The 24,316-nt window shown below is 37.6% G+C and overlaps 2 protein-coding genes across 2 annotated transcripts in view; one reads left to right on the forward strand and one right to left on the reverse strand.

The window, feature by feature from the left end:
* LOC148953252 (brachyurin-like) overlaps nucleotides 1-1,971 on the forward strand; it is a 29,418-nt gene extending 27,447 nt beyond the window's left edge. The window contains exons 6-7 of the mRNA XM_089088422.1: nucleotides 812-948; nucleotides 1,748-1,971. Coding sequence (XP_088944548.1) covers nucleotides 812-948; nucleotides 1,748-1,924 — 314 coding nt within the window. The 3' untranslated portion in view covers nucleotides 1,925-1,971. The remainder of the gene's footprint in view (nucleotides 1-811; nucleotides 949-1,747) is intronic.
* A 9,329-nt stretch (nucleotides 1,972-11,300) lies between these two features.
* The window catches only part of LOC148953253 (solute carrier family 25 member 44-like), a 50,953-nt gene continuing 37,937 nt past the window's right edge, over nucleotides 11,301-24,316 (reverse strand). The window contains exons 3-4 of the mRNA XM_089087589.1: nucleotides 21,130-21,257; nucleotides 11,301-11,650 (exon numbers count right to left, since the gene is read on the reverse strand). Of these exons, the coding sequence (XP_088943715.1) occupies nucleotides 11,459-11,650; nucleotides 21,130-21,257 (320 nt within the window). The 3' untranslated portion in view covers nucleotides 11,301-11,458. The remainder of the gene's footprint in view (nucleotides 11,651-21,129; nucleotides 21,258-24,316) is intronic.

The following is a 24,316-nucleotide window of genomic DNA, read 5'->3' on the forward strand; positions in this document are numbered from 1 at the left end:
TATATGGGAGGATCTTTCCATGAAGGAAGTTTTCATGGGGGAAGGGACATTGCTATGAAGGGGGCGCTGGATTTCCCAGCATTATTAAAGAAAAAGATCAGAAATTAAATAAAAAAAACAACAAGTTTTACAACTGAAAGTAAGGAGCAACATCAAAACTTAAAACGAACAGAAAATATTACTTATATGAATCGGTTCATACCCTAGTCAATACCTCGCTTTTTAAGCCAAAGATTTACGCTAAAGATTACGCTCAAAGATTACGCTAAAGTTTGACTTTCTCACAACTCTATTTTTTTAAACAATAAAAAAACTTTAGCGTAAAGAGCGATGCGTTGAGGAGGGCACAGCCCCTTTCATAGACGCAATAATTTCTGTTCGTTTTAAGTTTTAACGTCCTTCCTTACTTTCGGTTAAAACAAAACTGTTTTTTTATTTACAAATTAAATTCTATGATAGCCGGACAACATCTCAAGTAAAACAAGGCTAGTACATTCTCACTTGTCTATACCAAATTACTAAATACGTTTAACAGCCTTAATGCTAATCGTGAATTATAGTCTTAGATCTTAAACAACAGTAATGAAAATTAAAATAAGCAAAAAGCAGTTTACACAAACACGTCACGTTTATACAGACACGTTAGCGTCCAGATTTAAATATCAAATCATATTTTGCAACATACTTGAAACATGTCAGACTTAAAGCACTTACAGTAGTATTTCGGTTTATTTTTATTTAACTGCAAGATCGACACCACTTGACTTTTTATTCAAAGATGTGCATTTTGATACATAACCTACCTTTTCAGACGCCTTCGGCATTTCGCCTGTCCTAAGGAAAGTAACTGTACCGGTTTTGGGTAACCAGCCTTGTGATGATGTTTATGGAATCATTACTGATGGACATATCTGCCTTGAAACCACAGGAGGCATGGGTGTTTGCAATGTAAGTTCATATTTCTTTTCTAACTCCCCAGAAGATAATTTCGCCAATTGCAAATGCACGTTTTCACCAAACGCACTGATAAACAATGTTTTCACTTTGAAGCTAACCAGGGTCTACCAGTATCTTTACAGTTTCATGAATCTATCATTTGCATATGGAGACTCGTTTAAGATTTCATCAAAAAAGTAAACAGGGTATTTAAAGTCGACATACAATTATATGGGAAAATCATTAATTTACCTGGGGGGGGGGCAGGGCTGGACGCATCCTCTGATAAAGTAACTATTGCAGGACATTGCCGAGAAGAATAGAAAAATCAATTTGATGAAGCTTTTTCAAATTCATTATTTTTTTTTTATCAGTTACAATAATTTTTACCATCATTAATAGTTTTGGGAGCTGAGTATGTCCACCTTTTATGGATAAAAATGTTAAAAAGCATTGAGAGCTCTGCCATCATAGCAAACCAAAAAAAGAGCTTATAGAATAAGTTAATTTAGATTTAGTTCATAGTAAATAAAATGAGTAAATAAAAAAATGATGGAATAGAACTGTTTTCACTAACAAAACAGCAAATAAAGAAAAACAGTGTGCAGTAAAAGCGTAAAATAATAAACTATAAAAATAGTATTTGTCTGTTGTAAAACCTTTTCATCTGATGAGTGGCGACCCTTGTGGAATATAAAGCTAAGAAACACCCCCGACACTACTGTTTCGGCATGGAGTAGCTTTGCGTATCAGTCACTTGTTAGTAGTAGTAGCTTATCATCTGTATGTTGAAAGCTTTTATTAATTTTAGGGTGATTCTGGAGGCCCACTCAATCACGAGCGTGACGATGGTTGCGTTGAAACCCTCGGAGTTACCTCATTCGTTGCTTCTGCTGGATGCGAATCTGGTCTTCCACATGGTTATACACGAAACACCTTTTATCTCGACTGGATTTCTGAAAATACTGGCATTGCAATTGATGCATAATTTTTATGTTCTTTTAATTTTAAGTCAAAATAAATTCTAGCAATTTTTTTTTGTTCGAATGTCGTTTTCGCCATTGACGTTGACTATACCATGCCTAAGAATTCAAGTTTTGAAAAAGATTAATATTAAAGACTGATTTGTTTAGAAGAGCTTGCAGAGGAGAAGAGAAAACCTTAAACAAAAGGGTATATAAGACGACAGCATCATAAGACACCTCTTGTGGATACATACTGGCTATTCTTAGGGTATGGCCAAAGGCTTGTTAATACCTCGTCTGTAAAAGGGATACCAAACAGGATAAAAAGCTAAATATTTCCATTTTATTATTAACTAAAATAATGGGGGAGGATTCGGACGGTGAACTGAAACTCATAAAACTAAAAGAAAATCATTTTTAGGCTATTTGCATTCTATTTTTTTGGAGAATCCACAGGCAGTGAAGCGGAAATAATTATCTTTGGGTTAGAATTCTTAAGCACGGCACTGTCAATACAGACTATACAGCAAACTGAATTCAGTACCAGAAGTAACTTGGTCCAGACAAATATATCTTTGGGATGTACATTCCCAACACTTACGCATACAAATGGATGAAAATTGTATTTTATTATTTTGTTTTTAAGGTAAGTTAAATCTTTATTAATGCAACAGTTATAACGGAATTTCCACTTTAGCCAATGGAGAGCACAGCTAAATGTGTCAGCTTAATACATAGAACATAAAGATAAAATTAACACTTCAAAGTAATACACCTTCAGGCAAAATTAAGAACAGATCATGAAAACAAGCAGCCAAAGGCAAAAAAAGAAGATGAAAGAACAGAGAAAAAAGAAAAGTCCATCCCAGGGCGAGCAAATACTAAACCCAAAAATATAGCATTTCTAATTTAAGTAGAAGAAGATGAAGTTTCTTAGAGCGAACATGAACAGAAAACAACCGGAACCCCAGCAATAGCCTTATCAAGGAAAGAGCTTGTGGGAGATTGAATGTCAAAAAAAACACATTACTGTTTGTAATTCTTTTAGTTGTTTGAGATTAAAAATATCTGGAAGCAAAAAGAGGGTATGAGTTTCCGATAGATGCTCTAGCTTTGAAGGTTGAGGAATAAAACAGCGAACAATTCTTACTACTTCATTCCGGATTATCTGTAGGGGTTGTAAGTGAACCACAAACATGTTGAGGTAAATTATAGGACAATATTTAAGATAGGGTTCAATAAGGAAATTATACAAGATTTTAAGCACTGAGAATGAAAAAACATACTTGGTCTATAAAGGCGTTCCAAATTATGAGCAAGCTTCAGACGCAAATAATCAATGTTTGTGAAAAGACAATATCTCATCTAATGGTACCTAAATGGTATCTCATCTAATGGTACCTAAATAACTTAAGGTATTAATCATATTTTGGCAGTGCCTGCTTTGTGTGCCCAAATATCATGAGCTATGTTTTTAATAAGCTTAGAGCCAAATTGTTACAAGAAAACCACATATTAAGGGAATTTGCTGTCGTCATCAGATTTTCAACGAACAAGGAATGAGTTGTAGCTTTTACTGTCACTGTCGAATCATCTTTAAGGGCTACAGCAAGGCTACGCTTAAAGACTACAAAAATTGTAAGAACTACAGCATGGTCCGGCACGGCTACGTGGCAGGCTTTTATATATTGATTCTCATCGTCACTTGTCTTCTAGCCGAGGCTGTTGTCCCAGTAAATCGGCAGGGTGATTTAAATCACCCTCCACTCCTCGCATTTTTATGTAACTTTTGGCATAGTTTTTTGTGTCTCGCAATATTTCTTCCAAGATATCCATACGGTTACAAAAGAACTCATAATTTAAGGATGTGCAAGGTGTTTTTTAAATGCTTTATTGGGCCTGAAAAGTACATATGAAGGTGGTTCAAAATCGCCTTCAGGAGTATGTGATAAATGTGCCGCTAAATTGATTTTCTGATGAACTACTTTGAAGCTGAAAACTTTACGACCTTAATGTCTTACATAGTTCGATTCGTCACAATTAACATGCACTGTTTATGCATGGGTTCAAAAGCAAAACATAGGTTCAATTCCGGATGTGTTCGAGGAACTCTTTAGAAAACAAGTTACATCTTATAAAAGGCCAAACCAATTCTTTTGGAAATTGTGGAAGTGGCAATGGCAACTTCCACAAAACGAACAGAAATTACAATAAATAACCGAGTCAAACTCAAAACAAGCAGAAATTAAGGAGGGACGCCAGTCCAAAGCCGTTTTGGCCGATTCGAGCCCTTTTCCTGGTCGGCAAAAAGGCTCAAACACAAAGGTATCAGATTTCACACATACTTGAGTAAACAAACTCGAAGAGGGTGACTTCCAGGGGTTCCTTACGCTTTCAATATTAGTTACATTTTATGATAGATATTTTCACGGAGTGTAACAGGTAGGCGATTGAGTTAGGTGATTGAATGGTTAGGCGATTAAGTTAGATGATTAATTATGGAATAAAATGGCTTTGGAAAACGACAAATGAATTGCTAAATGTATACATCTATGATCCTACGCATGTCTTCTAATCCTGTCTGCCTTAAGTTTATCAGCTTATCTGAATTTGTGCCCGGCACAGATGACTTAGGAATTCTCCTCTTTTTGATTAAAACCAGTATATCCCCTCTCTATTATGCCTATATTTGAAAAATCAACTAAATTTGTATTCTTACACTGGCAAAAACGGTTCTTGGTAGAAAAGATATAAAAATAGCAAATAATGAATCATGATTCTGGCAGGACGAGAGCTGGGGTAGCCTATCCAGGTAATTTTAATATCTTTCTAAACCAAATCATAAATATTCGAAATAAATACCACTGATCTAAAGCCCATTAACCGTGTAATGCACATAGGCCCTCACCCATCCCCTCCCCCAAAACCTAAAATTAGGCACCTGGTCGTATGTAGCTCGAGAAATCCAGCTAAAATACTAAATTTTGGTGACGGTTTCGGCCCTGCGGGCCGAAAATATTTCCATGATTTTTACCGAAGTGGCTTGCCCCCCCCCCCCCTGAAAAAGCTGATATGCCGGGCCTGGAAATACCAAATATTATTGACTAGTTATAATTGATACAATAGATATGGAACTTATAATAGAACTGGGGACTAGTTACAATATAACTGGCTCAATATTATTCAAGGAACTACCACATAAGCTATGGCAGTTCCTTGTAGACTACTAGCATTCATTAAAGGACCTAAAATAAACAAATAAACTCACATGTGGCCAATCACGAGCTTCTCGTAATTTTCAAGAAGATACGGCAGGTCATCAATCCAGCGCGAACCTTTGAGCAGTTCCGGTTGTAGATTTCGTCCAAAAATGATAGTTTTCATCGGCTCAATTAGTTCGGTAGAGGGGTTTGCAGAACTTGAACTTGATCCTTTTCCAAAACTTGACTCTTTTGGAATTGGGTCTAACACCAAATGCTGGAACAAATACTTAGGTAAACTCGCCCTACCTCTTGCACGGTAGGCTAATTTCAATTTTTCACGATGGGCCTGAACATTTGGCAAACCCAACCCACGCTTATTTCTCTTTTTCCCCATAGTTGTCAAACTTGATTGTTGAATTCACAATTTCCCAGTACATCCAACTTATTCGCAAAATTTGTCGAATGTCCAACTCTCAAGCTAACGCTTTCAAATTATACACACCAAATAAATCATTTCAAGAGCTAAAGCTTCACTAAATCAAAGTAAAACTGACCACTTTTGAACAAAAGGAAGCGCTAACCCCCTCAGCATAATTTATGCGCCCACGTCCGTTTGATTCCAAGCATTTTAGGCTCTTTGTCGGGTGATAAGCAATTTGAAACGTTGGCATGTAAAGTATTTGAAGGAACTGCAGTCAGTAAGTGTTTTTTATAAAAATATGCTGCTACCGCTTCAATAGAATATTTTTCGCTGCATTTTTAAGTACCAATTATGACAATATTGACTGCAGCGATCTTGCAGGCAAACCCAAAATAGGTTTTCGAGTTTTTTTGGGATTTCAGGAAAAATAGGTGTCGGCTTTAGCATTTTGCTAAATCAAAATGTTCACCTGATTATGTTCTATTAGAAAAGACTGAGACCGCCTAACAACTGCCTCAACTATTAATGTCAGACAAACTCAAAACACTTACTATGGGAGAGATAGGAAGGTTGCTTCAAGTATGGTCGCCCCTTAACATCAAGTTGGGCTCAAAACCCCTATGCCTTCCCGAGGCCAGAACACAATTTGCACTTTACTGGAAAAAAGATAATTTTTTTACTTTTATAACTTTAAGAAATCAAATAATATTAACATTTTGATTACTAAATATCAGTATATGTATATTAAACTGACAATGCACATTCATTTGTATTTTTTTCAGTAAAGTGCAAATTATGTTCTGGCCTTGGGAAGGCATAGGGGTTTTGAGCCCAACTTATGTTAATTTGTGCTCGTTTTGAGTTTGACTTGGTTATTTATTGTAATTTCTGTTCGTTTTGGGTTTCATTTATTTATCGATGCTGATTTGTGGTAGTTTCACGCTTGTTAGATTACTTGACTTTATTTTTGCTCATTTTTTGTTTAATGGAGCTCTTTACTTTTCTTTGAAAAACTTATTTTCTGGAAAAAGTTTTTTTAATTAATTTCTGTTCGTTTTATATTGACATAGTCTTTTCAGAGAAAAAGAAAATGATATTTTAAATCTTTCCGTTTTTTTAAGAATTTATAGTTTGGCCTCCTATTTTTATGCTGGATAAAAATTTTCAGCAATTTTTAACAACATACACCCTCTTAGAAATCAGGACACAAATAGTAGTGTTTAATTTAGTTTCATACCTCCTCTAGTTGACCTGAAATGGAAAACTTGGTACCATTCGCAGAAAAATCTGTTTACTTTCTTTGATAGCTTGGCTACACTAAAGCTATTTTGATTTGGTTGAATTTTAAGAGCAGAAGCAGCCCCGAAAGTTTGAACATAATATCCTCAGTCGTTCTTGGGACACTACTTAGATACCTTATTGGGAATTAGCATTAACACAGTGCATTTTGATTTAATCTTAAGGCAACATTTGGTTTTTAAGCATAAAGTCAAATGGGAGGGTGACGTTGGAGGGGGATTAGTTTCCCTCCAATCACTTTAGACTATTAAAAAGGGCATCAGCCCTTTCTATTTTCAATCGAATGAGTCCTTTTCGAAGTTTCTACGACAACTCCTTCGATACAAACAAAATGGCTATCACAAAATTTTGATTGGATGTGTCTGGGAAAATGGTGGGCGTGAGAGGGGCGTTAGTCTTTCTCCAATCACTTTCAACTATTAAAAAAGGCACTAGCCCTTTCAATTTCCAATCAAATGAGCCCTTTTGAAGTTTCTACGACAACGTTTTCAATAAAAACAGTATATATGCCCCCAGGGGATAACTTACAACCCTCGCCCCGACGGCCTGGGGAGGGTTGTCATCCTCAAAGACCTAATTTCCACAACTTTCTACTACGTTGAACAAAATGGCTATCTGAAAATTTTGATTGGATGTGTTAGGGAGAATGGTGGGCGTGAGAGGGGGGTTAGTTACCCTCCAATCATTTTAGACTATTAAAAAGGGAACTAGCCCTCTCAATTTCCAATTGAATGAGCCCCTTTTGAAGTTTTTATGACAAATCTATCATTAAAAACCTTAGATGCCCCCATGGCATAAATTACAACCCTTGTCCTGAGGGCTGTGAGGGGGTTGTCGTCCTCAAAAACTTAATTTCCAGAACTTAAAACTACGTTGAATAAAATGGCTATCTCAAAATTTTTATTGGATATGTTTGGGGAAAAAATGGGCGTGAGAGGGGGGTTAGTTGCCCTCCAATCACTTTTGACTATTAAAAAGGGCACTAGCCCTTTGAATTTCAATCGAAAGAGCCCTTTTTGAAGTTTCTACGGCAATGCCTTCTATAAAAACCTTATATTCCCCCAGGGCATAACTTACAACCCTTGCCCTGAAGGCTGTGGGGGAGTGTCCTCCTCAAAAACCTAATTTCTATACGGAAATACGCTGAACAAAATTACTATCTCAAAATTTTGATTGGATGTGTCTGGGGGAATTCTTGGCGTGGGGGGGGGCTAGTTGCCCCCCAATCACTTTCCACTATTCAAAAAAGCCCTAGCCCTTTGAATTTCCAATCAAATGAGCCTTTTTTGAAGTTTCTACGACAACGCCATCTATAAAAACCTTATTTTCCCCCAGGGCATAACTTACAACCCTTGCTTTTAAGGCTGTGGGGGAGTGTCAAAAAGGGTACAAGCCACTCCAATTTCCAATTGAATGAGTCCTTTTCGAAGTTCCTACGACAACTCCTTCGATACAAAGTGCCCTGGTCTAAACAACAACAAAAAAATAATACATTATACCCACATCGATCTTTACTATAAAAATGTCAAGCCTTCCAGTCACTTTTGACTATTAAAAAGAGCACTAGGCCTTTCGATTTCCAATCGGATGAGCCCTTTTTCAGTTTCTACGACAACACTTTCTATAAACACCTTATATGCCCCCAGGGCATAAATTACAACCCTTACCCTAAGGGCTGTGAGGGTAGTTGTCATCCTCTAAGACCTAATTTCAAGAACTTTCAACTACGTTAAACAAAATGGCTATCACAAAATTTTGATTGGATGTGTCTGGGAAAATGGTGGGCGTGAGAGGGGCGTTAGTCTTTCTACGATCATTTTCAACTATTAAAAAAGGCACTAGCCCTTTCAAGTTCCAATCAAATGAGCCCTGTTGAATTTTCTACAACAGCGCTGTAAATAAAAATCTTATATTTCCCTCGAGTATAACGCACAACCCCCGCCCGGGGGGCCGGGGGGGGGGTGTCATCCTCAAAGACCTAATTTCCAGAACTTTCCACTACGTTGAACAAAATGGCTATCTGAAAATTTTGATTGGATGTGTTAGGGAGAATGGTGGGCATGAGAGGGGTGTTAGTTTCCTTCCAATCACTTTCAACTATTAAAAAGGGAACTAGCCCTCTCAATTTCCAATTGAATGAGCCCCTTTTGAAGTTTTTATGACAACTCTATCATTAAAAACCTTAGATGCCCCCATGGCATAAATTACAACCCTTGTCCTGAGGGCTGTGAGGGGGTTGTCATCCTCAAATACATAATTTACAGAACATGAAACTACGTTGAATAGAATTGCTATCTAAAAATTTTCATTGGATGTGTTTGGGGAAAAAATGGGCGTGAGAGGGGGGTTAGTTGCCCTCCAATCACTTTCGACTATTAAAATTGGCTATAGCCCTTTAAATTTCCAATCGAATGAGCCTAAAAACCTTATATGCCCCCAGGGCATAACTTACAACCCTTGCCCTAAAGGCTGTGGGGGAGTATCCTCCTTAAAAATATACTTTCTATACGGAAATCAACTACGCTGAACAAAATTGCTATCTCAAAATTTTGATTGGTTGTTTTTGGGGTATTGATGGGGGTGGGGGGGGGGGCTAGTTACCCTCCAATCACTTTCGACTATTAAAAAGGGCTCTAGCTCTTTAAATTTCCAATCGAATAACCCTTTTTTGAAGTTTCTACGACAACGCCTTCTATAAAAACCTAATATACCCCAGGGCATAAATTACAACCCTTGCCCTGAGGACTCTAGGGGAGTCCTCCTCAAAAACGTAATTTCTATCTGCGCTGAACAAATGGCTCTCTCAAAATTTTGATTGGATGTATTTCGGGAAATGGTGGGCGTGAAAGGGGTGTTAGTCGCCTTCCAATCACTTTCGACTATAAAAAAGGGAACAAGCCACTCCAATTTCCAATTGAATGAGCCATTTTCGAAGTTTCTACGACAACTTCTTCGATACGAAGTGCCCTGCTCTAAAGGGAAAAAATAATAAATGATGCATTGTGCCAACATCGTTTTTATATGCCCCCAGGGCATAACTTAAAGCCCTTGCCTCGAGGGTTGTGGGGGATTATCCTCCCCAAAAAGATATTTTCTATCTTTCAAGCAAGCTATAACAAACCTATCTTCCTGGTTTTAATAATGGAGGGGCTGAAGACCCGCTTGGTACCTCCAATTAAAAATCTTTGTACGAATCTAGTTCAAACGAGTTGTCAAATACGCTATCTTTATACGAAAAACTTGGAAGTTTATCAGGGTTGGAGGGAAGTTACAGAAGCTATGTGGTGATATACGTCCTCCAGTTGTATGAAATGAAAATCTTTCCATGATTTTGATTCAGACAAGGTGCGAACTTCCTGCCTTTCTTCTAAATTGATAGCTCTGGGAAGATTGGGGAGGAGGGAATAATGGAGGAACCACTTTTTATCTCCATCTAATATTTGCACTTATCACGACTCGCCTCGTTTTTGCTCCAAACAAGGACCTAGCTAATTTTGCATATAGTCATTATGTGACCTTTCCCAGGTACAGTCCATAATAATGAAGTAGTCAGCCCAATAGAATTTTTTAAAGGGTGTATTTGATTAAGGAGCTTTTATACAAAAATACGTTTACAATATAATTACATTCGTTCTTCAATGATTATTACCCAGTGCAAGCGTTAAAAACAATTTATATTTCTGCTTTGGATGAGAAGCTGATTTTCATCCCATGGCCCAAGTACCTGACTTAACTGCTTTTTTTACTTTTTAGACCGGAGCTTCCCACTCGAAATAGAGACATTCTCTCGAAGAAACAAAAGCAACAGTATCAGCAACGGTCTAGAGAATAATATAAGAATTATGGAGATGATCTTCAAAATCACTGTGTTTGGGTAGGGAGCATGGCTATCCAATCTTCCACATCTATACGTGTATAATTCCATTTTAAGAAGGGTGAAGAATCAATTTTATAAATGGCTAAAGAGTTTTCCAAGATAGTATAGGGTTTTGGATTCCAATGCAATACATTGAATGCCAATGATTTGCTTAATTAAAACTACGGCATTCTTTAAGCGAAACAGTTTTTCACGTTGCCAGAAGTTTTAAGAAAATGGAAGTTTAAGAGAAAGAAAATTTACCGTTTCTTGTAAAATTGCCTTCAGCAATTGTATACAATAAGAAAGTGTAAATAAGCATCAATATTTTTTCAGAGAAAGGGCCAGAGTAGAGGTAACCCTCCTTTTCATTGGGTGAATTTTCCGTTTTGCAGTTTCCACATATATTTATGGGAGTGTGTCGGAAAGAAAAGTAATAAAAACTCTACCCTATGAACCTTTCTAGCAAGAAGAAGAAAAATAAATAAAAATCGCCAAAATTGTACGCAGTCAGTCCCTTCTTCTTGCCAAAATTAAAGATGGTCATATCCTAACATGGGGTCTAAATATTACGCCAAGTCAAACAATTATAGGTGTCAAATTCAAAAAGAAACAAAATAAGTTAAATGTTATTTTTTTTCTAAGAAGAAGCGAGTCTTTATCACTAAAAATTTTTGAATTAATTCTCGTGATGATAACCGCTCGCATGCTTTTATTTTCTTACACCACTTAATAGGTTGAACATCAATATCACACAAGAAACTGCAACAAAATCTGTTTACCAGGCCACTACTTTCTTGTACTCCTGATGGACACACAGTCTTTTTATAACCTCATATCCAGAAATACTAAGTGAACTAACAAGAATGGTTGAAAAGAGCTTTGCAGATAGTCCTTTGGTCACAATTCCTAGTTTTTCCTCCTTCCATAGGACTTGTAATGTCTTTCTTATAGAGCCGGTTCTTTCTACCTGAAAGAAGACAAAACAACATTAATTTGCTCAAGCGATAGGGTATGAAAATACGGAAGATGCTAAGCATGTTGGGTGTGTACCGCTCTTTCTAATACATCATTGTCCTTGTCTCCCAACACAGGATACCGAAGGAAATACTAACAGGTAAAAGAATGGCACCGAAAAATAATGGCTCCATTCGATTTCATGTAAATTATAGAAAACTCAATGCCATTTGCCAAAGCCGTATCCAGGGGGGAGGGTTAGGGGGTTTGAACTCCCCCCTCAAAATGTCCGGGAAAAACACTTTTGGGGAAAGATAGGGGTGGCCCACCTAGAAATCAAAAATACTTTTTAGAATATTTTTATTGAAAATGTGAATTATCCCACTGTAAAAAAGGTGAAAAAACAAAAAAAAATAGCTTTCCGATAGATACATAAAAACTGACCCCCCACCCTTCTTTATACCTAATAAATACCAAATGAAAATACCAAAAAATACCAAATAAATACTTAAATAAAATATAGCTACAATTTATTTTCCGACCAAGCAAAAACTTATTTTGCTTGGGCAATCTAAAGCAACCAAGAAGTTGCTTTATTACCCGTGATAAAAATGTTAGTTTCAGAGATGTCAAGTTAGTTGTACTAAGCGCCTGAGCGTTTTATCTTGAAAAACTGTTAGTGAACCTGGGATCGTTGTCTTAGGACTCTTAGGTGTAGCTTCGGAAACTTCTTATACCAGTTCTAACCTCGAAAGTTTTCTCCAGTGATGACGACTCGTCAACGCAGGAGACTTCCCAAGGCAGCAACCATCTTCAGATCCCACAAAACGACATTGGACAAGCTGTCAACATGGCCTGTGATTTAGAAGTTACTGCGAAGTTGCAGTTACTTGAATCACTGTGGCTGCCAGACCAGAGCTACTCGTTTCCAGCATCAGACAAACGTAATTTAAGGTTTCAGCGAAGCTGGATGGCTCATTTCCCGTGGCTTGTGTACTCGGAGAAACTTAAGGGTGCTTTCTACAAATACTGTGTAATCATTGCAACTGAACGCTCCGATAAAGAAAATCACCAAAGGCTTTGAGCACTGGTCCTAAAACCATTTACAGCGTGGAAAGACCAGTTTGAAGTTTTCGCTTGTCACAATAAATTGAATTTCTATGTAGGAAGTTCTGTACTTGCGGAGGGCTTTGAGGCCGTACAGAAAGGCAAGCAAGACAATATTCTCTTCAAGTTAGATGATGCTCGAAAAGCTCAAGCAAAAGAAAATGGCATGAGACTCAAACCGGTTGTAGAAATAATTGTTTTTGTGGTCAACAGCAGCTAGCCCTTGGTGTTACTAATGATCACGGTTCTCTGCGTCCCGAAGAAAAAGAACCAGCTTTAAACGATGGAAATTTCCGTGCTCTTTTGAGAATGAGAATGCGATGTGGTGATGACGAGCTGAAAAAGCATATTGAAAAAAGTGTAGAGAATGGGATGTATCTGTCCCCAGTTTTACAAAATGAGCTTGTTGGTGTTTGTGGAAAGATGATTCAAGCTGATACTGTTAAAAGGGTGAACGAAAGTTTGTGCTATTCAGTTTTAGCAGATGAAACATCTGACATCAGAAACACAGAGCAGCTGTCCAATTGTGTTCGGTATGTTTCAAACAGAGCTTTGCGCGAAGATTTTCTTGAGTTTGTTCCCGTATCAGGTTTAACCGGACAAGGTCTGGCCACCACAATATTAGAAACCTTGAAAAACCATGGGTTGGATTTGAGCAAGCTTGAAGGACAGGGATATGACGGAGCAGCTGGTATGAGTGGGCACCTGAGAGGCACTCAAGCTTGGATTAGACAGCAGTATCGAATTTTAGAAGCACTGGAGGAGCTTCAAGAAGGAAACGCGAATGCTGAGACTTCCGCAAAGGCCCATCAGTCAGAAAGCTCAATGGAGCAAGGACAGTTTCTGACCAGTTTATTCGTAGCAAATGTACTCTTTGCTTACATTGCCGCTGTGTAAAGTTCTTCAAGCTGTTGACTGTGACTTGGTGCTTGAATGCGACCACGTTGAAACTGTGGTGCAGACAGTTATGGGCCTACGTGACGACTCAGATTCTTCGTTCGACTCGTTATATTCAAAAATTGAAGATTTTGCCAGATGATCCGTGCAATGCTGATTTCTTTCCAAACATCAGCCGCCTTCTTACAATTGTGGCTACTTGGCCTATTTCAACTGCTACACCGGGAAGGACTTTCTCTACCTTGCGACGGCTTAAGACATGGCTACGAAATGCAACCGGTAAAGAACGTTTGACAGGTCCAGCGTTACTGTCAGTTCTACTACTACTACTACTACTACTAACAACTCGCCGCAGCACCAAGCCACCTCAGGCCAACACAGCTGTGCACGCTCCTCCTCCACCCCAATCTATTCAAAGCCTCCCTTTTGACACCCGCCCACGAAGTTCCCATTTTCTTTAATATTTCTTTATGACGTCCTCCCACCCCAGACGGGGACGTCTTGCTTTCCGTTTAGCCCTAGACGGTTGGCCGAAAAGAACAATCTTCGGCAATCTGTCATCCTTCATCCGCACAACGTGCCCTAGCCACCTCAACCCTTCCTTCATTATAGCCCTAGAGAGCGGTATTGAACCACAGCTTTCGTATAGCATATTGTTTGAAATACGGTTAGTCAGCCGGGTACCCAGAACAATCCTTAAGCAACTTCTCTGGAAAACATCTAGCAAATCTTCATCCGCTTTTCGGAGCATCCATGCTTCAGAGCCATATTTGACCATCTGTCATCACTGTAGCTTCTAATATTCTAATCTTGGTTTGCAGACTTATCTTCCTATTCTTCCAGACTTTTTTTAACTGTGAAAAAACACCCTGAGCCTTGGCTATTCTATTTTTAACATCTTCACTGCTCCCACCATCTTTACTAATAATACTACCAAGGTATGTGAAGCTGCCCACCTGAGCAATCTTTTCATTACCCAGCGTCACCTTTTCATCTTCACTGATTCCTAGCCTTAGTGACTTAGTCTTCCTAACATTAATTTTCAAACCAACAGGGATGTTACTATTGACCTTGATATAGTTATTGACATGTTCGCAACTCAAAAAACACGTCGAATTGATTTTGTTCTGTGAATTCATTTTGTAACTATTAAGTTTTTTAACTTGAATATACAATATTTTATGTTCCTATCTGTTGTCTTCTTTTACGGTTTGACATGGATTAGGTCCGACCCGAGGGGAACCCCCCCCCCGACACTCAGTGTATCTTTCCATGGATGATGTTTTACTAGGGGAAGGGACATTTCTATGAAGGGGCGGATTTCCCAGCATTATTTAAAAAAAGATCAGAAATTAAACAAAAAAAATTATTTACAGTGAAAGTAAGGAGCAACATTAAAACTTAAAACGAACAGAAATTATTATGTAAGTGAGGGGGTTCACCCCCTAGTCAATACCTCGCTCTTTACTAAAGTTCATTTAAGTATTTTCAAAAGAACTATCTGTTCTAATTAAACAACCTTTGTGATTCAGGAGTCATTCTTAAATAATTGGAACATAATTCAAACTTTAGCGTAAAGAGCGAGGTATTAACTAGGGGGCGAACCCCCCTCATATACGTAATATTTTCTGTTCGTTTTAAATTTTAATGTTGCTCCTTACTTTCAGAGGATTTTTTTTTTTAATTTAATAACCCACATGAGGCAAGTTTTAACCAGGATTAGAAGAGTGGGATTGACATTAAATGTACGAAAACGTAGATTGGTACAAACGCAAACGCAATATCTTGGCCACAAAACTGGGGACGGTATGATAGCCGCGCTGAAGGAAAAACAGAAGAAATCTGACACATGGGCTTTCAAACGACAAAGAAAAAAGTTTGATCGTATCTGGGACTAGCAGGATTTTCTCAAAAATTCGCACTGATTTTGCAATGACAGCAAAACCTTTGATGGACCTGACAAAAAAGTGTGTCTTAGACCTCATAAAGGGGAGCGAAAATGCACAGAATGCAATTGAAACATTAGATAACGCCCTTTGTAACCAAAGAATACTTCGAAACACACACTCCTCATAAGAATTTGTACTGCAAACAGACAGCTCAGATTACAGACTGGGGTCGGTTTTATCCAAAGAATTTGATCACGGGGAAATCATATATATTTCAAGAAAATTATGGAAAGTTGAATTAAATTATAGTACAACTAAAAAAGAGTGTCTAGCAACCGTTTACGCAATTAAAATTAAATTATAATGGGTATGGACGGAAATTTAAAATCAATATATATGGCTTGAATGGATCACAAGCTACCAGAGTGGCTGAAAATATTGAACCGGACAAACGACGCCTGACAGGGTGGGCCTTCTGCCCGCAAAAGCACGACATCAAAATAAAATCGAGACCGGGTACAGATAATGGAAATGCCAATGGCACGTCCTGACTGAAAAGCATGGTTGCCTTACTTAGTAAAATTTTACTAAATTTTGTGAATTAGGACCCGAGTTAGTAAATTTCGTAAATCGAGGTCGAATTTAGTAAATTTTGAAAATTTTTGAAATTTTAGTAGGTTTTTCAGTAAATTTACCAGAAATATGAAAAAAATGTGTTAAGTTATTTTTGTGCCAAGTTTCATTCTGTTGAGCAAAATTTGAACATTTTTCTCTGTCTGAATTGATATTTTTTATTCTATGGCTTCAGTTTCAGTCCCACCCACCTCTTCATCACCATCAGTATATCGCGTGAAGCTTTGAAAACTTGAAGTTCGAACTCTTACCTGAAAGTGTGAAAGACTTTATTAGGGACCTAGTCAACTATATTGGTTTTAGTTTAAAACGCGTGAAGGAGTATGAACAATTTCAGGAGTTTACAAATATTACCAAACACAGGCTGCTGTCCATCAGTGCAACACGATGGCTGTCTCTTGAAGCAGCGGTTAACAGAACTTTAGAACAGTGGAGTGCCTTGGTTCTGTTCCTAGGTAATCAATCTAACAACCCTGACACTGATAGGGCTAGTCGGGAGAAGGCAAGGCCGATTTATCGTTTCATGAACGATCCCTTCTGTAAAGCATATCTGTATTTTCTGTCTTTCACGCTGAATAGGATCAATGTGCGCAATCTGGAGTTTAAGAGCAGAGCAATTCGCGTTCACAGTATTCTGAGTAGCACCAGAGCTACATTACCTCGCTATTGAAGTGCTTTGTGAAGCCCAGTGTGATAAAAAGGGCTGCACAAGAGAAGCTTTTGAAACTCTCCCTGAAGGATCAGACACTCCAAAGTGTAGTTCTTCCTATGAGAGAATTTAACCTCGAGCCGAACACCGAGTTTCATTTGTTACCGTCGGAAGCTGACGCCAAAAATTCTAGCAATCATGCGAATTTTCTGCTGAAGCTTGGAAAATTTCGAAAAAACTGCAGCTCATATTATGTAGAGCTCTGCAGGCAGATCACCAAGAGGTTCGACAGTGACGATGAAACGCTCAAGAATCTCGAGTGCATTGATCCTGGCGTTGCTTTGACCAGTTCAGTCAGAACACTCTAGCCACTCATGGTTTGATTTCCCTATTTGTTTGGGAATGCTGATAGGAAAATAGAGGGAAAAAGAGACATCTTTGATGTGCAGTGGTCGGAATTAGGGGGAACCGATGTTTGATGATCTTTGCGAATTTATGTTGCAGCTGTGCTGTCTTTCCAATTAGTCTGCTGAGTCAGAACGGCAGTTCTCAGTTTTGTCAAACATGAAGCCAAAGCTTCGGAATAGGCTAAAGACGGAAACTGTTGCTGCGATGATACACACGAAACAAATGGTGCACAGAAAAAATAAAAATGGGGATTTGTGACTTGGTCCATACCGCCGCAGTTAGTGTCAATAATCTCAAGGTGGAAACCAATAGAGCCTTCTTTAACTGTTCAGGAAAAGGGTATAGATTATGTGGACACTGAGGAAAAGTTCAGAGTGTTTTTTCCTCTGATCGTTTTTTGGAGCACTGAAAAAGCTAACAACCTTGTTAAAATACCGAATGTGGATGAAAGCTCGTCCAGGCATACAATTGGATGTAAAAGTGTCGACCACTTTTCCATTCGAGAGTGGTTTGGTTACCAGAAAATAGTTGCCACATTTGCTACTATGCCCCTGTTTGCATTGCGTGTCTGGATACGCCATGACATAGTATGTCATGGCATCTAGGAGGTTGGAATTTTTTTCGTCTTCATGGAAATTATCGGAAGGGTTATGTCTTAGTTTTTTTTTTATTATTTTTTTATCCTATATTAGAAATTTTCATATATTTGTTAAGGTTGATTTATGATTCGTTCTAACAACTGATCTCGAGAAGATAATCATTTTAATAAATAAAGTTCCTGTAAGGATGGTAATCTCTAGGTAAAAAAAACAACAAATAGTTTTATGTCGGAAGTTCGTCATCAGAAGGAAGTGTTCGACTCAAAACAATGCTAGGATCATCTGAAGTTTTGTCTTGACAGCAGTTTCTTGCTTGTCAGGCACCAGCAGCTACCAATAGCAGTAAACTGCAATCTACTCAGACAGTAAAATTTCTGTGTAATACACGGAACTGCACAAAGCAACAGAAGGATCGATGCATTCAAGGTTCTTGAGTGCTTCATCGGTGCCAAGACAGCATCCCGTAAGGATATGGTAAGACAAAGGCGTCGAGTACAGACAAGGCTTACTAGGCAGGGTGTCAATCGCAATCTGTTTCTGGTAGAATCTTTTCTCCCAGTCAGATGCTGTAGGAGTGGTGAGACAACTGTCGCCCTCTTGAATTCACTTCTTGCAGGCGCAAACGGACAACTTTTGTCCGACACGGTCAAGTCTGCGAGAAGTGATTTGAACAATCAGGACAGTAGTTTACTGACCGATGAAAATTCGCAGCAGGTTGTTGTTTCTCTTACTCCGACTGTCTTGACCGACCCCCACGGAACGAAAATAGTCTAGTAACAGACTTAAGAAGGAGTTACAAAAAGAGACTCTTCAAGAAGGATATTACTTCTGTACTGCGCAACCCACTCCTACCCTAAACCAATCAGAAGTAGCTCCACACTTGTTATGGAATAGGAATATTCCGATTTCCGTAATTCAAACAAATTGATGTTGTCAGCCTATGCAACGACATTTGTAGTTTTATTAAAAAAAAAATCGAGTGACAAGTGACAGAAGTAGGTTTATTTGAAGGAAAACGAAAGAAAAGAGAAAAAGACAGAGAAGGAAGGAAAAGAGAAAAATAGGAAAAATATTTAAAAGTCCTATTGATTATCCTCACATAGTAAAAATCGAGGCTTGATGGTACGCGTGCGGCAGGAGCCGCACGCGCTAAAAATTTTTTGGAGTATTTAGTAAGAACAGATACAGTTTAGTAAATTTTTCCTCTCAGATTCAGTAAATTCTTCCAGGCCAGGGTGGCAACACTGCTATAAAGTCACTCACACAGAGACAGAGCACAAAAGATATTTACTTTGAAAATTCAGTCTGCAATAGTGGACACATGGACAGTAATATTTCAGACAAAATGCCTTTGTTTTAGTCCAAACTGCGGGAGAAGAAAAGAGATTAAGGCTGAGGTGCAGACCTTCTTTCGCTTGGGGAGAATCGGGAGGACTACAACGAGCACTGGGAAATCCGAGCGGTATTGAATTTGGGGTTCGTTTGGGAAAGCCTGGGAAAGAGTTTGGAATATGTTTTATCAATTTTCTTGGGTATTTGACCTCGAATGGTAAGGAAGAGTCTGTTCAGAAGTAGCCCTTTGAGAGGAATCTCTTCTGGAAGAGTTCTTGGGGATGAGTCCCAAGAGGGGGGGGGTCCCTTTGGGAAGAATCTCATCGGGTGGTCAAACATGATAGTCAGTTCCCTCAACCAATAACTGTTGGGCCCGTTGTAACTACCTTACCAAGGAATCACCTTTCCAAACTATGGTCCCTTGGAGGTACTCTCACCCATTACCAGTCATTAGCTGTTCCAACTAAACCTTTACCCTGTAGCTCCATACCCCCTTCTTACCCTGTTTTGGTATCGACATTTATTCCCTGCAGGACTCTCCCACGGGTTGGGACCCAAAAGAGGTTACCTTAAGTTTCTTTGAGATATGTACCCCATGCCCCTGTGCTCAAATCATCCCCATGACACTTTACTTCCTTCACTCCATGTAATTTCAAACTACTCCATTTGGGAAGTCTTGCTTTATTTCAGATGTGGATTTGTTTCCACCATCAAAGGTTACAAGTCTAGTTGGGATAATTCCCCATGATGCCTGGTATTGTCCCATATACCAGGGCTCTATCTTCCGTTTCTCTCAAATATGAATTCGAGAGAACGAGAAAATTCGTTATTTACTCGTGCTATAAATTCTTGATAAGTGATTATCCAGTTTTCCCTCTTTATTTTTTCCATTTTGCTGGTGGGTTGGGGGATGTATGAATTCCTCCCTCAGGCAAGGCCTGAGAACTGCACAGCTATATTAGCACGATTATGTCCCGCTAATCACGAGGATTCCCTTCTTCAAATTCCCATACCTGGTTTCGATGGCTATACAACTCATTGGACCAATATTTTTACATAGGAGACATGTTGAATGACAGTAGAACCTGTAGTCAAGTAATTTCAAACGACGCCATTTGGGAAGTCTTGGTTTATTTCAGATGTGGATTTTTTTTTCCACCGTTGGAGGTTAAAAGTCTAGTTGGGATAATTCCCCATGAAGCCTAGTATTGTCCCATATACCAGGGCCCTATTTTTCATCTTTTTTTCAGTGATTATTAATTTTGTTTCTTAGATGCCACTCCAAGTAATTACAATCAAGTGGCAAATCAGTGTGGCACACTGTTGGTTATTTATCTTAGAGGATGGTGTTTGGTCCCTCACCCTGATTATCAGACAAATGTCCCACTTTTCCTATATATGTAAAGTTATTTTTCCTGCGCTTTAAATTTTCCTATAAAAAATACTTTCAATTTACGCTTTAGATGTATTAATTTTTCAAGCGTAATAATGACCAAGAGAACACTTAGGCTTAAAGAACTGGCATTTCTGCATGAGTCATAATACTAGCTGGCTCAGTCATAATATTTTTTCACTGATTCTACCTTCGGGATATCGTCAAATTAAATTTTAAATTTCACTCTTTTGGTTGGTTGGTATTGACACTGGCCCGCGAGTGAGGCGATCTTGCGTTTAATGTGTATATACGTACTTTAGTTAGTTCAAAAATAGTTACAAAAAAAGAGTCCAAAAAGGGTCCTAGAAATGTTCATGTTAGTTACATTTAAGTGAGCTGCTTTTCGACACTTGGGCCAATAAAAGTGAATGGTATTTTCAAAACCCGCTTTTCGTGATTTCCCTAACCTGGTTAGGTTTGGTATGAGAGTTATTAGGCGAGTTCTTAATATACATTTCCCCCTCCCTTTGCTATAATACGTAGCCTAGTGCGTACATTTTTCAAAAGAAAATGAAACAAGTCACTCAAAAGAAAAATTAGTACCTGCAATCTTGTGCGAACAAGGTCAAGTGGATTTACCAGCGTAGTAGTAGTTATCCCACCCAAAATGGCAGCCAAACACTGTTGAGCTACTACAGGAACTTGGGCAGGTAAAATTGGTTCTAATAAACCTAAAAATAAATAATTTTTAGTGCTCTACACTACCCAAAACTTGCCCTTTCCCCCTCCTGGCCCCTAAAAAAAGTAATCTTGAAGTTGAAATATGATGTTTCTTCTCGGGAATATATTGCTAAGCTTGAGTGATAGATATCGTTTTAGGAAAAATTAATTTCAAAAAGCTGTTCCACAAAAAAAGATTTTCAAAGGAAATTAAAAAGCTATATAAAGCCAGAAATGAGCACAAATAAAGTGAAATAGCTTTTCATGCGTAGAACTACCATAAATCACCACCAATAAATGAATGGGAAACGAAACAGACAAAATTACGCTAAATAAACAAAGTCAAACTCAAAACAAGCAGAAACTACCACAAACAGGAGTAAGGCTAACACTTCCTGTGCCTTCTAAAAACCAGAATGTAATTTGTGTTTTAGTTTAATACTTTAGTTTAATATATATTGATATTCATTCCAGAAGGTCTTAATAACTTTGGATTTATTAAAGGCATATAAGAGAAAAGTTAAAGTGCATTGTGTTCAGTAAAGTACAAATTAAGTTATGGTCTTTAGAAGCCACACGGATAGCCCTGCTCGTTTTTTTGGTAATTTCACGCGTTTTAGGTTGGGACAACACATCATGGCGAGACCGGTAGCAGCAACCTAGTAAAGAGCAAAAATTAAAACACAGGTTTTTAAAAGCAATATCTAGTTATAAATATAGCCTACATCAGTTGACATTAGTTTGAAAACAATATCTTTTGTTCAGATTCAACTAAGCGATTATTTGTGATTCAGAATTTTGTCTTCTCAGAATTTCGCACAAGAATCGAAACTCCTCCAAATATGACGTTAAATCAAAATGAATAGTAAACCAGTAATACTGCCATTGTCGAAATAACTGAAGATTTACAGTCCTCCACCTTGGACAACAATCAAAGTCGCAAATTTGCATGCTTAGCACTGTAGTGCATGGACGTAGGCAGCATCTTGTCCAGGGGGAGGGGGGCAGCTAACTCTGTGATGGAAAGGGTGGGCTGAATTTATATTGGAAGTTCACAAAACCTCACATAGCCAGCACTTTCTATCTTACCTTTTAAAATTTTTTTCATCAATAATCACCAAAAAATCATAAATCATTAATTAGCTCCAGCGTTAATCTATATATATATATATATATATATATATATATATATATATATATATATATATATATATATATATATATATATATATATATATATATATATATATATATATATATATATATATATATATATATATATATATATATACATACATATATATATATATATATATATATATATATATATATATATATATATATATATATATATATATATATATATATATATATATATATATATATATATATATATATATGTAGTAAGGGCCCAATTACTTGAAAACCTACACGCACTTTCACAAGCCTGAGGCATGGATATGTGTGTGTACTTTCAAGTAATTGGGTTACCAGGGTCATTTGCCTATTACAATCCTGAAATATCATTTGGAATTTGCTTGAAGCTATATACTTTGCGTACGCCCCCGTACCAAACAGGTTTTTCTGGTAGGTATAGTATGCTACCGGTCCTATAGGTAAACATTTCTGAGGAACGAGTATAATATATGTTTATTTTTTTTTTTTTAAACTGGTATTTTTTCAATGAAGTCCATAGCACTTTGCAGAAACCCGTGAATGTAGGACTGAAAGTCCAATTACTAATCAAGTTAGTGTGACCGCCATTTTTGATATGGTTAATTGGGTATAATCTGGTTTGGTTTGTTATTGCGAGAGAATTACTCAATTTACATCTTAGTGTTATCTGGGCAATAACTAAAGGAACATTTGAAGGTGGAGAAAAAAAGGGGTAATTAGCGATTGGATAATTTTAACAAGAAATGACCGAAAAGTGTTTTGGAAGAGATGGAATGAATGTGTATTGTATAATACACAAGTGATGATTTGCACAGTTTTGTCAATTTTAAATAGTTTAGAAATAAAAAAATTAACAAGAAATGGCTGAAAAGTGTTTTGAGGGAGTTGAGTTGCACGAGGGTTGACTTGCACGAGGGTTCAGTTACATACGGATTCAGTTACACGGGGATTAGTTAAATGGGGTCGAGTAGCACGGAGGTTCAGTTGTACGGGGTTTCGGTTATACAGGGGTTCAGTTACATGGGGTCGGTGGTCGTTATAATACACAAGTTCCATTTGAACAGTGTTGTGAGGTCCCCTACCACACCCCCCAAAGGACTCCGATCCCCCATTCCAACCCACGTATTCGTAAAGCTAATATGTGGTTACCATAAGAACTCATCGGGATTGTAAAAGATTTGCGAATTTTTTGTGAAAAGATATTTTAGGCAAGATCATTTACTGGTGAAGAATGACTCACTGGGAATTTAAGAATGGGATGCTTGCATCAACAATAAAAAGAATAAGCTCAGTTACTTAATATATTTGATGCTTACAAGAGATATTGCTATGAAGTTGAACTTTTTAGTCTTCGCGATTTTTTGTATTAACCAAGAGTTTTGTAAACGCTTAATACCCACAAGCATACGCGGGTCAAATTTCATCTTAAAGTGCCAATGTATCTGATAGAATAATTTAAGTCTTACGATCAATTTCATAAAACCTATAATTTTCACCTTTTTCTTCATTAAGTATCAATTACTTCAAGAAATTAATTCCACAATTTTGCAGATAGGAGCTTGAAACTTCCGAAGTAGGGATATTGGTTTTTAGAGTTTCGATTACTATTGTGTCGTGTCGCTCAACGTCACCTATGAAAAGATTCTTTTAAAAGAAACACTTCAAATTAAAAAAAGAAACCATAAGCAAATAATCTTAACAAAGTTTAATCTCTTCCAAAAGAAACTTAAAAAGTAAACGAAGTCAACCATTTCTCACTGGCAAATTCCTACGATATTTTTCAGTATATAAAAAATATAACTTCCCATTCATGTTAAACTTTGATTGAACAAATATTAGACAAATCTACTTCACTTATACAAGTAGAATTATCTGGCAAGATTTCTGTTTCAAG

This window comes from Artemia sp. Qi Xiang Cuo, chromosome 4, assembly GCF_049724085.1.
Source record: "Artemia sp. Qi Xiang Cuo chromosome 4, ASM4972408v1, whole genome shotgun sequence".
NCBI classification, from domain to species: Eukaryota; Metazoa; Arthropoda; class Branchiopoda; order Anostraca; family Artemiidae; genus Artemia; species Artemia sp. Qi Xiang Cuo.